Genomic DNA, 15,772 nt, shown 5'->3' on the forward strand with positions numbered 1-15,772 from the left:
TTAGAGTGTTATATATAATGATATATTGAATTGAAATTAATTTGAGAAACTGTTGTCATATAGGATAGCCAGATGAGCATGTCTGTCATAAGCTAAATGTTGTAATCATATTAAATGTTGTGTAAACAAAATCAACTGTACAGGAACACTGACTTAATAAAATAGTGTCCAATGGGCAAATTTGTTATGTAATCTGATCAAAGAATAGAAGAAGCAGGTCTGTTTTCGGTTAATGGGCTGAATAAATATCTGATTACATTGATACAAAAATACTGGAAATAAAGCTGATCTGTTCACTAATTTGCAAACAAGAGATATCAAAGAAAAAGGCAATTTGGCAAAATCTATTTGTTGACAAATTTGTATTGCTGCACGGTATATATCATCATATCATCCAACACTAATTCATTATTCTAATTCAGCACCAACACAGCGGTGCTTTACCTGTTGACTGTACTATAAAGACCCAGATTTAACTAGCTAACGAGAGCAGACCTTCATTTACAGCTACAGACGAGAAACAAACTACGGTCTCTAAGAGCAAAGCAGGAGGTCTGCTGTGGCCCGCCTCTGTCTGCTGTAGCCAGGCAACCAGGGAGCTGATGTTGCTGTTGATGGTGATGAAGATGATGATGCTGTTAGAAGCCTTTAAATGAAACACAAGAGAAACACCGACAGTTCCACACCAGACAAAAAGGGATGACCAGAGCCAGGCAAAACGCTCAAGAGAGGGAAGATAAGCTGACATCAGATCTCTAAACTCAGCCAATCTGAACAGCTGTGTAGAGCTATTAGATTACTGTCATTTACTGTAGAGGATGAAAAATCTAACAGTCAAGATAACAATGACTTTACGTCACTACATCACTGAGAATATTCCAAATCTCACTGTACGATTTTGGACTTTTGGTCAAATAATGGTGCTGTCTGTCCAACACCTTAGTCAAGAGAAAGTTATGTCTACAACTGTCGGCCAGATTGCAATTTACTTTTCCTCTAGTTCCACCATCACAACAAAATTTAATGAAAAGTCTCTAAATCTCATTGATTGAGTGTAAAATCTGTCTCTTTCAACATTTGACACACACAAAAGCTGTGTTTGCCTAGCTGTGGTCACACCCATGAGGCCAGTTGCATAAAGAAAATTCAAATACTATAAATAACCTATCTGTTCATCTGCAAAGGGGTTCAACTGACATGGGCTATTTAAGGCTGGCACTAAGCCTCAAATAAAAAAACCCCAAACCAGTCAAACCCTCAGTTAATCATCTCTGTATGGGATGAAAATCTAGCGTGTTGTAACGCTTCGCTCACTATTTCACATTTTTATGCAACTGTGCCCCAGAGCCCCTTAATAAAGGCAGGGCAGGCTGGTTGTGGAGGTGTCTCCTCATGCCTCACCTGAAGACCGGTAACAGTGAGGCGGCGGGCGTCGTTCACTGGAGCGACGACAGGAACCAGGTAGGGGCTGTCGGGTATGTGCTGGTCGTTAAACTTCACTGAAATCTCATAATCACCTGGAGGAGGAGGAGGAGGAGGGTGAGAATGTGACTCAGAGACAGAGATACATCAGTGAACACCCGTAAGTGATCTGTATAATTGTGTGTTTTCTCTACCAGGCTCCTGAGCGATGTAAGAGACACCACAGGATCCGTCTTTGCGGTCGTCGAAGGAGATCTCCGCCCTGCTGGGTCCCTCCACAGCGATGGACAGACCGCCGGCCCCGGCCTCCCTCGTCCAGATACTGAACTCAGCTGGAGAGAGAGAGAAGATATAAGAAAAACCTAAAATTCACAGACCTTTTTCTTACATATTAGGCCTTTTTGTGCATGTGTGTGTGTGTGTGTGTGTGTACCTGGCTCTCCTGCCTGTGCTCCCTCCAGTCCCGGACCTCCTGCTTTCACCTTGGGGGCTCCTCCCTCTCCGAGAGGCCCCACAGTGAACTGGAAGGGGCTGCCCGGCACGTGCATGCCCCTGTACTTCACACTCACGCTGTGCACGCCCATCTCTGTGGGCACAAAGCGCACGCAGTAGGTGTCCTTGCCCACGGCGACCAGCTCGGCAGGCTGACTGGCTCCGGAGGGGGAAGTGACCTCAGCAGTGACGTCCTGTATGTCGATCGCTGTGAGGACAGAGACAGTACGCTGTTTTACTACTTTTTTGTGTAATGATATTTACTGTTGGGAAGTTTAATCTGTAACAATCGTAACAATAAATCAATTAGTCCAAGACTGAAGTTGTTGCAGATGCTCATGGTGGAACTACGCCTTATTAACTCACTTTGTTAGTTTTTACTGAAATGTGTCACCCATCTGTGTACACTCATATTAAAGGAAAGTTTTCTGATTATTGTGATATAGTAATTTATCACCGAGCCCTAAAACCAAAACAAAGTAATGCTGAAAACAGATGTGGCAGATTCTCTTAAGCACACACACAACCACACAGCTGCAACTTAATAAAGCATGTTGTTGCAAACCTTGTACTTATAATTCTTTCCCCCCCTAGGGCTCTACAACGCACCCTCTACCCTGGAACTGCCCACCGAGCAGCGGGCATCAGCGACCCAAACACCCCTCGCTGCCCTCGCACCCCCTGCTAGCACCAGACCAGAGAGGCCAGAAATGAGGCGAAAGCGCCCAGGAGAGAGGCTCTGATCCTGGGCAGCAGTAGAGGGACGAGCCCCGCGACCGCTGGATCTTCCAGACCACCAGATGGAGCAGTAGGAGCGAGAGGAGGTGTGAGAGAGGAGCTGCCGAGACAAGACCAGGAGGAACCAGCTGACTGGAGGAAGAGGGGGGTGATGAAGAGGAGAGGATGAAGAGGAGGAGGAGGGAGAGAAGGAACGATTGGAGATGGGGACAGAGGGTAGAGGAAGACAAAATAAGAAGAAACTGAGTAAGAGAAGAGGGACGAGGAGAAAGGGAAAGTGGATTAGAAGAAGAAAAGAAAGAAAGAATAAAGAAGAAAAGGAAGGTAGCAAGGAGACGGTAAGGAGGAGGAAGGGTGAGACAAAGGGAGGAATGGAAGGGGAGGGAGAGAAAGAGGAAAAGAAGAGAATGAGAAAGGAGAAAAGACAAATCTGACACAGAGTACAGTCAGTACAGAGCAGCAGTGAGAAACAACAGACAGAAACCAGAGAAATGTCGGAGCTTCAGACAGGAAAAAGATTTTAAAGGAGGAAGAGCAGCTCTGATGGCGCAGGATGTCTGAACGCTGACATATGAAACATCCAAACACACCGTTTTTACTTTTAGAAGCGTTTACAGGTGAGCGGTTGGATAAAAATAAGAAAAGAAACACAGCACCTGTCTCATCCAGAAGTGTGTGAATACCTCACAGTAACCACATAAGGAAACTTTTGTGTGTGTGTGTGTGTGTGTGTGTGTGTGTGTGTGTGTGTGTGTGTGTGTGTGTGTGTGTACCTGGTATCTTCAGGCTGAGGTCACACACGCTGCCCACACTGGCGACAGACGCCGCCTTCTGTCGTCGGGTGATGCTCTCCCGAATACGACCCTCTCCCGTCACCCGCACAGTGAACGGACTTCCTGTTGACAAACACACACACACCTTAAATTATTTGTCTGTAAAGACTTATCACTAACATCGCCCCAGTGAATACACATACTGGTGATTTGTTCTCAGCGGTACTTGTTCTATGTTAGCATGCTAACAGGCTAAACTATGGTGAACACATTATTCCTGCTTAGCATCAGCATGTTAGCATCGTCATTGTGAGAATTGATGCCGTGATGAAGTTTGCATTTAGCTCAAAGCACCACTGTGCCCAAGTACAACCTCTAAGTGTTACTAGCACGGCTTTAGACTCTATTTTCTATTTTCATTAACAGTAGAGGCTGAAGATAATTGTTAGTTTTTACCTGGAATATGTTCTTCAGCAAAGCGTATTGAGACGATGTAGTTTCCTGGTTCAGTGGGACAGTAGGTGACTCCACAAGTCCCGTCCTCCAAGTCCTCTGTCTGGATGTCCACCTTACTGGGACCTTCGATGGACAGAGCCAGTCCGCCATAACCTGCACACACACACACAGTATATAAGCTACCACTGGCTCCCGATCAGCAGAAATGAAATGAAATGACATGACATGACAGGAACAATCCTTTAAGTTTATATATAACAAAAAACAAACAAAAGCTGTGGCGGACAGAGACCACCGTACTGACCGGCCTCCTGTGTGTCGACCACAAAGCTGGCGTTGGTGAAAGTGGTTCCCTGGACGAGGCCGTCGCCGTGAGCTTTGACCCGGCTGGCGTCGCCGATCTCAGATTGGACGACCATGATGGTGATGGGACTGTTGGCGACGTGACGCCCGTTCTTTAGGATGCTGACCACGTGTTCACCCACTTCCCTGGGGATGAAGGAGATACCTGAGAGGAGGAGGGAGGGAAAGACAGAGAGAGAGAGAGGGGGGGTGAGGAGTAAGAATTTGGAGGGAATAAAAAGAGGAAGAGGAAGTGAGGGAGGAAGTAAAAGATTCAAATCAACACAGATTTCAACACTAACTTTAATGACTTCAGAGCGTGTTTGTTTTCGTGTGTTACCGATGTGGTTGTTGGGCATCCTCTTCAGCAGGCAGGGCTCGTCACGGCCGGACGGCGCCTTGATGCTGGCAGTCAGCAGACTCAGGTCCGTCTCATTAATGTCCAGAGAGAAATCCGCTGCTGAGCCCAGTTTGACCTGAGAGCGCCGCTGTTTGTCCTCTGAAACACACACATGACACCACTGTGAGCATGTAGCCAAATTCAAATATTTATAGATTATATGACGCTATTTACCAATCACATTCACAGATTAATTTACATTTTAAGAAAATGAATTTTGGAGGCAGGACTGAGAATAAAAGGCTTGTAAAGAGGAGATATTATGCATCACATCCTTAATGGTGACATCATTCTCCACATATCTGTGTCTGTCTGTTGGTGTGCAGACTGACCGGTGATCCTGGCGGTGAAGGGGCTGCCGGCGATGTGTTCGTCGTTGTATTTGACCAGGATGTTATAGTCTCCGGGCAGAGTAGGCAGGTAACTGACGCTGCACGTCCCGTCTTTGTTGTCCACACAGCTGATCTCAGCTTTGGATGGACCCTCGATGGCCAAGTCCAAACCTCCTGGACAGACAGACGGGGAGACAGACACAATGAATATATCTGATACTACTGTAAAATTAAGAGCAAGTAAGTCTCTTGCAATCCAAAACCACGTTTGCTCTCACTGATGTTGTTGCTACCACAATGACTACCATCTCTCGTACCTTCAGAGGCGTCCTCTGTGAAGACTGTGAACGTGGCCGTCTTCATGGCGACTCCGTAACTCAGACCAGGACCGTAGGCTGTGACGTTGGGGCTACTGGTGTGGTTCACATAGAACTGAAGGGGAGACTCTGCAACATATAAAATATGCCATAAAGAAAAAGGATGAAAAAGGAGAAAAATGTCACCTAGAGGCTGCAATGTTCATTACACCCACACAGGAAACGTCAAGGAGCAATTAACATCTAAAATGTTATCATCCTCTGGAGAGCAGGACTGATTTTATGGGCTGGCGATTCTAATAGAGCAAACTTAATGATGCCATCTCTGCTGCCATCGATAATAGTTGAGGTGTAAATATAGCTGAAGTGTGTTGTGCTCTGAGGTGTAGCTGCACCGTCAGCTCCTGAGGGAACGACTCCATCACACAGCTGAATATGAACACATAAAACCTCCTTAAGTTTGAGCTCTGTGGAGCAAAAAACTCTTCAACTCAGGTTTCAGTTTCCAACTTCAACACACATACACAGAATCGCTGACACACAAGAGTAGACACACACATACACAGTAGTGTTTCCATCTCTTCAGAGGACATTACACTGACGTACATTCATTATTTCCTGCAGACTTAAAGACCTAACCTAACCACAAACCAAGGCTTCACCCAAACATTTTTGGATTTACATTATGGGGGACTCGCTTTTCGTTCCCAAAAAGGGAGACGAGTCCCCACAATGTAAACACATTTGTCCCCACAACATAAGTAACATCTGGTACAAACACACACACACACACAAACAGACAGATTCTCAGGGTGTGATGTCATCGCTGGTTGGTGGTTAATGGTTTTCTCCTTGTGGCTAAAAAAAGACCAACAGATGCGTAACACTCACTCACTCACTCACCCACTCTCACACACACACACACTCTCTTAATCATTAACATGCACATATCACATCACACTGCACACATTTCTTCTATAGCTGATATACAGTCTTAATCTCTCTCTCTCACACACACACACACACTCCTCTCCATGTTTCATCCTGACTCTGATGTCAGAGCCCAAACATCCTGACAGCAGATTGATGTCTGAGAGAGAAACAGGCTGCAGTTCTCCTTCTGGACACCAGGTGTCTCCAGTCCACCTTTCAAACCCTTGTCATGAGATATGACTGAAGTGTGAGAGTGTGTGTGTGTGTGTGCGCTGACCTGGGATGTGTGTGCCGTTGTATTTGATGTGCATCTCGTGCAGGCCGGCCTCAGTGGGCGAGTACTGCACTGTGACCGTCCCGTCCAGGTTGTCTGTGATCAACGGCTGAGCTGATTTACCTGAAGGCATCAGCACCTCACCTGAGAGAGTTGAAGAGAGAAGTACATGGTTTTTGCATATTTCCATGTGACCTATTTCTGTTATTATTCTGTTATTATTTTTCTCATTTTGAGGACAAAGAGAGAGAAAGAGTGTAACCCCAGTGCCCCGTATGAGCTGTACTACTTCACTTAATGGCAGAGTAGATGTTGAAAGAGTCTCTACTACACATTTGTTATGTTAATAAAACACATTTTTTGCCCTGTGTGATTTGCATTTTGATAGCAGAAACCAGTTTTATTTCCTGCATTGTCACGTTCAGCTGTGGTGACATTACAAAAACAAACAGAGAACCTTTAGTCACAGAATTTGGTTCTGAGTTTTACATTTCTGGCGACATGAACACTTTAACCGCGGTCTATTTATACGGACTCTTCTTGTAAAAATAGATTATATTTACATTTTACAAATATATTTCCCTCTGATAGCTTTGTGCTGCTTGGGCCCCGTTCTTGTCTGAATCATACACTGCGTGGTAGACAGATGCTTTGCGGCTCTGTGCTGCTCTTTAATGAAGGTGGAAAAGTTAACCAGATGTATATTTACCAAAGCAACCAGTTGTTTCTCATGCTTGAAGCCTTTTTTCTTATAAAACTGAAACATACCGTTTAAAAATTTCAGATAAAGAATTCATCTCAATGTGCAGCTTGTCTAAAAGCACGATTTTGAGTGTTACTGGAACTGACTTATTACTCCCCTTGTGGCCACTGGAGGAAAAACACCCACAATTAACATGGATGTTTTTCTCATATTGGCTTCAGGCAGCATTAATAAACCTATTCCTATTTGAGGCACTAAAGTGGGGTGGAAAAAGTTGCCACACTCAGGAACAGACTTAAGATTTACGGGAAGCAGAGGTGCAGTGATGCGTATACTCAGGTATACAGTATATACCTGCATCTGGGCAGGGAAATTTACCCTATCCCTAACTATGAATAGCCACAGATACACAACAGTGCATATCTGACAGATAACGATGACACTGACAACAATTATGAGCTAGAGGGGGGAAAAAAACAATGAGATGGACTTAACGATGAAAAATAAAGAAAGACTGTGATGTTATAGCGGCTGGGGGTGGAGGTGTTGATAAGAAAGTAGCAATAATGCAATATAAAAATTCTCCGTTACAACATAAAAGTTGTATTGAAAGTGTCAGCAAAATGTACTGTACTTAAAAAAAAAAATCAAAAGTAAATAAGCTTCTTATAATTTAGAGCTGGTGACTGCTATGCTATTATACATTATTGGATTATTATATCTGATGCAGTAATGTGTAAGTAGCGATTGAGGATTTTCATATTATATTACAGGTCAGATTCAGACATGAGACCAACATGTAAGATTAACATCACATCTACGTAACGAGGTGCATATCTGAGAGGGGCTTCTGTCTGAGTAACTTGCCGACCTTCAACAAAGAGCAGCTTCTTCCCAAAGATTTTAAATAGCAGCATCCAGGACAGTCTCCACACAGCGGACGAGATACGGATCACCGACATAAACCACTTTGCATTTCTGAATCAGCAGATAATATACATTCAGTTCACCAATCCCTCTCTCTCACCGGTGATTTCTCCCTTCCTGAAGGAGAACGGTATCACCATGTCGAACGGTCTGAAGCCGCTTCCGTTAACGCTGCTGCTGTTTGGCTCATAGTTGTCTGTTGTAACCTGCAGAAGACAAACAGACGGAGTTTAACGTGTTATTGAATACTAAAACAACTTCCTGTCCTTCTCAACGACCTGCATTACAAATATGCTGCCGCATCTGCACGGGCATCCTGGGAAGTGTAGTGCGATGGAGCAGCAAGGAGAAAAAGGATGACGAGGCGACTTTGTGATGCAGCCACGGCGATGAAGAGTGCACTGAGGAAGAGGAGAAAGAGATAGAGAGAGAGAGAGGCCACCACAAACAAACCTCTGGAGGAAAAGACCCCTCGAACACCCCGTAACCATAGCAACGCCTTCTGCAACACGGTTCATTCATGTTACATTGTTAGATGTTTGCTGCGATCCGATTGGCTGAGACAAAAAGAGAAGCGATGACATGGAGGAAGGCAAAGCGGCTGAGCGAGTACACTTTAGAAAGGAGAGAGAGAGGTCAAGGTTTAACCAGCAGCCATTCACCTGCAACAGAGAGGAGCTGTGTGTGTGTGTGTGTGTGTGTGTGTGTTGATGTGTGTATTTAGTGCCTCTGTGTGAATGTTGCGCATATCCAGTATGTGTGTACACTAAATACATTTGTGTACTATGAGTGTTTGTCTAAGTGTGTGTGTGTGTGTGTGTGTGTGTGTTGTTGCTACTGCTTTGTATATATGTTGCATGGAGCTGCTTGTCTGTTAAAGGGACATTTCACCCAAATAACAAAAACGTACCGGATGTGTTCAAGGTTGTCCATGTATATGCAGTAAGCTTGTGCGTGTGAATGTGTGTGTGTGTGTGTGTGTGTGTGTGTGTGTGTGTGTGTATGTATGCGTGTGGTACCCAGGGCTGGAAGCCAGCTCCAGGGGCAGCGGCTTGTTGCTGTAGAGACTTCTGCTCTTGCATCATGGGTACCTCGTCAGTAGCCTGCAGACACAACAGTAAGGGTTAACATCTGACGTCACACACACACCTATCCACTCCCCCTTTTGTTTGTACACACCGGTATGTGTGGAGGTTTCTCTATATTAAGATCCACCACAAATCATTAAGTTTGCAGTGGGAGTGCTAATTCAAACCCCCCAACAGTGAGTCTACACCAGTGCTGACTTCAGCTAGTAAACAGTATTTTGGACATGCTCATAAACCTTTAGCTACTTTTTTTTTTTTTTTTTTAAACACTGCCATTAAACTGTGGGTTCAAAATCATTGAATATACATTAAAGTAAAATAAATTACAAAATGCAAGTTTATGTTAAAGTGAAGGTACAGTATGTATTTTAATAGACAGTGAAATATATGGGTACCTCTTCTTTATATTACTGGTGAAAATGGTTTGAATTTTCCTAATATGGTATTTAAATCATGTCTGTTATACTTCATTAACAAAATTTAAACATCAAGAAAGATATAATGTCACTGTCTTATTTCCTAGCATTAATGCATGTCTAAAACTTTCCAAAAAAGCAACAAATTTAGATCAGCACATCATGACTACTGCACCTTGACTACTTCCTTCGTCTTTTGTGCTTTACGTATCAAATGACACAATGCTACATGATGCATAATAAAAGCACAGGGCCAGTGTAGACAGCTGTATTTGTTAAATTTGAAACGTATCTGTTCCATCAGATACATGAGACAGAAAACTGAACAACAGAAAGACCTACACACACACACACACACACACACACACACACAGCTTAACAGATGGGAAGCACAATTTACACATTCAAAAGGTTGACAACCACTGCTGTGCCATCGTGGGTAAATCCTTGTCTGTAACCAAAAGGCACAAGGTCAAAGGTTAATTAATCAACCCATAGTCTCACTTAAAGCTGCATTAATTGATGTTTTAGGAGAAAAAGAACATCACGACTATGATGCAGTGGAGACTTTTTCAAATTCAGTATTATAATATAACAAACACTAATGAAGAATTCATGTTCACAGAGAAGGATTACACAACTCAAGAGGCTGCTAGTTGGTCGCACAACTCCCTGACGTTTTTGGCTATCTTGCCTTCATCCAGATGATGGTAAGATGGCCGAAAAAGCTTGGTGAATAAAACCTGGTGTACTGGAGAAGAAGTGCAACCTGTTTTTATATTGATTGACTTTCAAGAAAAATACATAGAAAATCTAAAACTGTAAATACATTTTTGTGGTTAGGGAGCTGGCCCTTTAAATACTAAACCCATTTTGGATCCCCAATTAGACTGTAATAAGCACAAACACAGTGCAGGTCTTCCCTTCAAGCTGCAACAGATAACCACCTCTGCTTACATGAACCCATTTTGGATCCCTAATCACAGTGTAATAAACACTATTCTGCATCCCTGGCTCACCATGACTTTGAAGGGACTGCGCGGGATGTTTTCTCCTCCAAAGCGGACGTAGATGACGTAGTTTCCGGGTGCCGGCGCGGTGTAGAAGATGTCGAAGGTGCCGTCCTCGTTCTCCAGCACCTCAGCCTCCACCTCGCTGCCGTCGGGCTGAACCACAACGCAGCTCACCTTCCCCTTCCCAGCACCCTTAGCGTTCACCACCAGGCCCAGCTCCTCGCCGATGGCCACTGTAGGACCAACACCAGGACCTAAGAGAAGAAAAATGTACTTGATTTTATTTACTATATTTAAATATATTTAAAAGCATCTTTTAATGTTTGTATTTATTTATTTGAAACAGATGTTTTGAGCGGTGACAGACCGGTTACGGTGCACTTGCTGGCGTCTCCAGTTGCTGTGGCGCGGACTCTGTAGGGTGAGGCGGGGATGTCGTCACCTCCGTACTTTATGACGATGGTGTACCGGCCCGCACGGTCGGGGATATAAGACACCCGGTATGTACCGTCGCCGTTGTCATGGATAGTGGGCTGCTTAGGTTTACCATCCTGGTCCTGAGGTAGAAAGAAGAAAGAGAAAGGAACATGTGAGACAGATTGTCTCAGTGTGATGTCCTCTTTCATGTGTGTGTATGATTATGTGTATGTTACTGACGGTGATGAGCACGCTCAGTTGGCCCTGGCCGGCGTCCTTGGCGTCGATGTTGAACTCTACGGGGAAGCTGGCAGGGACGCCGCTGGTCAACCCGGGACCACTGGCTCGCACTTTACTGGCATCGTGAGTCGGCAGAACCCGAAACTTGAAGGGACTAAAGAGACACAGACACCGTTACTACCTACAGTGATCCACAGGGAAACAGTGCAGTACTGACATTCCCATTCAGAGTGTCAAAGATTATTATCCTCCAATGCAACAAAGATGAAAATAAACATTAAAATAAAATAAAAAATACGTGTGAATGAAAAAATATTCTGATATTCAGATCTTATTTTGGATTTAAACAGATCACATAGGATCCTACGTTTGTACTGCAGTACTGCAGTACTGCTCTGTACCTGCGGGGGATGTCCTCCTCTGCGTACTTGACGGCCACAGAGTACGGACCCTCCACGGATGGAGTGTAGGACACCGTGTGAGTCCCGTCCCCATTGTCCGTCACATCCACTGGCTCTGCCATGCCTTTGGGAGCGGTGACAGCCACAGCTAGCGGGGCCACACCTGCCTTCCTGCAATCCACCGTGAAGGATTGTGGGATATTGGCCCTGACCCCTGACCCCACACCTGGACCAGACACCTTGACCTTACTGGAGTCGACCACGTCCTTAACTGGAACTTTGAATGGACTTCCTAGAATGAACAGGAAGAAGACATGTTGGTTTAAGTCACAAAACAAAAGTATCCTAATCACTGTGGTCACCATTTTATTTGTACAATACTTTGGTTTATGACTAAATATCTGCAAAAGTAACGACATTCCCATCAGCCTCAACTGGACTTTCTTTCGTGCTAATTTTAGTATGTCTGCATGCTAAACTAAGCTGGTGGCCCATGGTAAACATTACCTGCTAAACAGTAACATATTACCATTTTTATTGTGAGCATGATGATATTTGCATGTAACTGAAAGCACCATTGTGTCTAGGTGCAGCCTTACAGAGCTGCTTGCATGGCTGTAGATTTGTGAAGTAATATTGATGCCGAGGTGAAAATAACTGGTCAAGATAATCATAACATTAATATTTCGAATTGACACAAGCCTACCTAGCTAAAAGCCCAATTAGATGGATATCCCTATTTAAATTAAGATTTGGGGAAAAATACTTGTGTCCAAGGCAGATATAGGTCTAGGAAATGTTTATCCTAGCTTAGTGCACAGACAAGAAGCAGGGGGAAATGCTAGCCTAGCTCAATTATTGTGCTAAACATGTCCTGGACCCACAGGCCTGGAAGTACAGAGATTAAACTGATGATCATCTTCTCATCTGAGAACAAGCTTATTTCTCAAAATGTTGGAATATAATTTAAAAATTTCTCTTTTCAATAATCTAGTTCAGTTTGAAAGCAGGCTAAAATTAATCTGGCAGCAACAGTAATTATGATCTCCTTCATTTCCTCTATAAAACTTTTCACTCACTGCTACAGCCAATACAAATTAGGGACATTTTGAATTTTTCTTCATTTATCAGATTATATGGCTGTATTCATGCAAAAAAATTATACAAAGTGTACTCATGTTGATATCTGTGACTTCTGGATTTTTTTTGTGGAGCTGAACATTCTTAATTGTGTTGTTGCACCTAATGTGGGGTTTTGCAGAAATGTCCAATGTATTTTTCTGTTTTGCCGGACAAGAACAGCTAAATTAGGTGAATTCTGTAAAATGACGGAGTTCCAGATTAGCCATCTCAAATCCGGCTCTTCACTTTCTAACAAAGACCAACACAAATTAACTGATCAAATAGAGCCATGTTTCAAACACACTTGAGTCAATCTCAAATTCTTAATATAAATGGTCATCAAACACAGACCCAATTCTAAATAACTTGTTTCCAAAAGATAAATATGTTGTTAGCATATAAAAAATTGTGCACACAAGATACTACTTTGTGGGCACAAGATATTGTTCCCACAAGAAAAACAAATCTTTTCAGAGTTTGGGGACTCTGTACATTGTGTTCTTTATCCATTTACACCATTATTCACTGTCCACTGCGGGAAAATATTCCCAAATTCATTCTTTAAATCTGCGTTAGCATCACTGATTCTCAAATTCTTCAGTTTACCGTAACAAGTAGCTTTACTAATTGCAAAAGCTCTATAAAGTTTATCCTGCTGTTACACTCTTTGTAAGTTTGATCTGGGTGTCAAGGTTTTCGGATAATGTGGTTTCTGCATCCTGAAGCTTTCTGCAACGCCAGCTGATGCAGACTTCATACAGCAGAGCCACAAACCAACAGCTGTCTATGAAAGGTGTTAAACAAGGGAACACGCTGAGCTTTTCCTGAACAAAGTCAATTAAACTGAGCTGCGGCTTTTCAACTTCAGCCAATAACTTCAACCACATCTTTAAATCATTAAAGTGAAACACTTGGCAAATCTTTTATCAGCCAATAACATCAACATCTTTTTAACATGAACTGAAAAACATTATCCACATCTTTAACATCAGTGGTTGTTTATGGACGGAAACAAGAGCAAAGCCAACAAAAAGTGTTATGAGGGAATAGATATCGTGCCTTTAGGTAATAAATAGTGTATGTGAGATCTAAGCAGATCTGGGTTACATTATTTTACTTTATTTTTATTTACTGTATCCTGCTTTTTCTCATGCTGACAGGAATTCAAAAACTCCATAAAAAGGTTAAAAAAAAAAGAAATCTAATCTCACCAGGAATGTGCTCTCCTCCGTAGGTGATGTTAACGTCATAGAGGCCGGGGGTGAAGGGAACGTACTCAACGCTGCAGCTTCCATCTTTGTTGTCTTTGCAAGACATCTTTGACTCTGATGGACCCTCCACGGTGATGCCAAGACCACCGATACCTGCCCCTCTGGTAAAGGAATCAATACACTCACAATCAGCAATAGTTTGACCTCAAATTAGAGACTTTTTTTTTTAAAACAACAAAATGCTTCACAAACAGAAATCCGACTGTAAAACTCTATATTACCTGGTGATGATGTTGAAGTTGTTGGGCTTGTCTGTCAGGGCTTGTTGGAGTCCGGGGCCGGTAGCCACCACCCTGCTGGGGTCACATCCCTCTGACACAGAAACCCTGAACGGGCTCTTCGGAACCGGTGTGTCGTCATACAGAACCTGGACGTTGTGGACGCCTGAAATACACACCAAGACAGGCAGACGGTTTGGTAAAGATTAAAGGTTTATGATTAGTGTATCTCAGTCCTGACTCGTAAACACGTTGGTGCGGGTGTGTTACCGTTCTCAAAAGGAGTGTACTCCACGTCGTAGGTCCCATCAGCCTTATCGGTAACCACGCAGTCTGTCAGCGCTCCGGATGGGTTCCTGACCTCCGCCTTCACGTGGTCTCCTCCTCGCCGGCTCAGAGGACGGGCATCCACTGTGAATGCTGTGGTGGCTTCTCTGAAAACAGCTGGAGGAAAGAGAAGTTTACGTTAGTCTGGGTCAAATAAGAAGCAGTCAGGTGTGTATCTGCTGCTGTGTAAAGAGAGATTACACAGAGTTTAGTTTAGTTGAGGGGATGTAGAGCAGAGGTTCCAAGGCTTTTCTGCATTTTGTGCACAAATTAATGCCTCCTTTTCTCAAACCAGACTCAGATCGACCATACTGCACCTTGTCCTTCCACTCCGGGTCCAAACACTTTGACTTTGGAGGTGTCGACAGCAGGATCCACCATCACTTTAGCGGGGAAACCAGGGACAGTCTTGCCTCCATACTTCAGCAGCAGGGTGTACATGCCAGAGGTCAGAGGGATGTAGGTCACCGTGTAGGTCCCGTCTTTGTTGTCCACCACCTCCGTCTTAGCTTTCACGCCTGAAACACACGGTGCACTTTAGCATAAAACCTTTTAAGGATGATTTCAGTGGTTTCCCCTTCCAGGCAGCCATTTCTTTCAGTTAATTTTTTGTCAATATAATTTTATAGCTATGTAGATGAGAACTAGGAAGTTTTTTTTTTAAAGCCATCACTGATTGTGCATGAATTTGGTTATTTCTTGCAGTTCGGCTTCAAAACTCAGATGTCTAGATTAACACACCAAGAGCGAGAAATAACAGTACCTGCTTACAACTGCATTAGCTGCATTATAGTTAATATACTGATTACTGGTGAATGAAAACAGTATTGGTGTTACCAGAGCCTGGTGCAGAGCCGGTGGGACTGGTCGGGGAGGAGTCTGGAGCAGCCTCCAGGGTGAGCTGTCCCGGTCCAGCGCGAGAACAGTCCACATTCACCACGCTGGTCTCTCCAACCTGCACAGACACAACAAGCTGCATCAGACTTCAAGCTTTATATGACAGTTTGTCATTTAACCTAGCAAGATGTCTAAGAATAGATATTATTTTTTGCAAATCAGTAGAGCTGAGGAGTGGGAGAAGAAGTTTTCTTTTAATGATCTACTCAAAGTTTCTCATAACAGAAACACTGGAGTCTTCTGGACAATTTAA

The 15,772-nt window shown here is 43.6% G+C and overlaps 1 protein-coding gene across 2 annotated transcripts in view; it reads right to left on the reverse strand.

Moving 5' to 3' along the window:
• Window positions 1-15,772, reverse strand: part of LOC122980693 (filamin-B) — a 75,421-nt gene that overhangs the window by 5,948 nt on the left and 53,701 nt on the right. The window contains exons 24-44 of one of the 2 annotated variants that reach the window (XM_044348958.1): window positions 15,460-15,577; window positions 14,940-15,140; window positions 14,566-14,739; window positions 14,299-14,461; window positions 14,018-14,178; window positions 11,685-11,976; window positions 11,284-11,437; window positions 10,994-11,183; window positions 10,633-10,880; window positions 9,129-9,212; window positions 8,210-8,315; window positions 6,483-6,623; window positions 5,273-5,401; window positions 4,956-5,129; window positions 4,564-4,722; window positions 4,186-4,389; window positions 3,882-4,034; window positions 3,426-3,548; window positions 1,856-2,122; window positions 1,617-1,754; window positions 1,402-1,517 (exon numbers count right to left, since the gene is read on the reverse strand). In XM_044348958.1, the coding sequence (XP_044204893.1) occupies window positions 1,402-1,517; window positions 1,617-1,754; window positions 1,856-2,122; window positions 3,426-3,548; window positions 3,882-4,034; window positions 4,186-4,389; window positions 4,564-4,722; window positions 4,956-5,129; window positions 5,273-5,401; window positions 6,483-6,623; window positions 8,210-8,315; window positions 9,129-9,212; window positions 10,633-10,880; window positions 10,994-11,183; window positions 11,284-11,437; window positions 11,685-11,976; window positions 14,018-14,178; window positions 14,299-14,461; window positions 14,566-14,739; window positions 14,940-15,140; window positions 15,460-15,577 (3,495 nt within the window). The remainder of the gene's footprint in view (window positions 1-1,401; window positions 1,518-1,616; window positions 1,755-1,855; window positions 2,123-3,425; window positions 3,549-3,881; window positions 4,035-4,185; window positions 4,390-4,563; window positions 4,723-4,955; window positions 5,130-5,272; window positions 5,402-6,482; window positions 6,624-8,209; window positions 8,316-9,128; window positions 9,213-10,632; window positions 10,881-10,993; window positions 11,184-11,283; window positions 11,438-11,684; window positions 11,977-14,017; window positions 14,179-14,298; window positions 14,462-14,565; window positions 14,740-14,939; window positions 15,141-15,459; window positions 15,578-15,772) is intronic. The other variant, XM_044348959.1, reaches the window with a different exon arrangement.

This window comes from Thunnus albacares, chromosome 4 (assembly GCF_914725855.1).
Source record: "Thunnus albacares chromosome 4, fThuAlb1.1, whole genome shotgun sequence".
Classification (NCBI taxonomy): Eukaryota; Metazoa; Chordata; class Actinopteri; order Scombriformes; family Scombridae; genus Thunnus; species Thunnus albacares.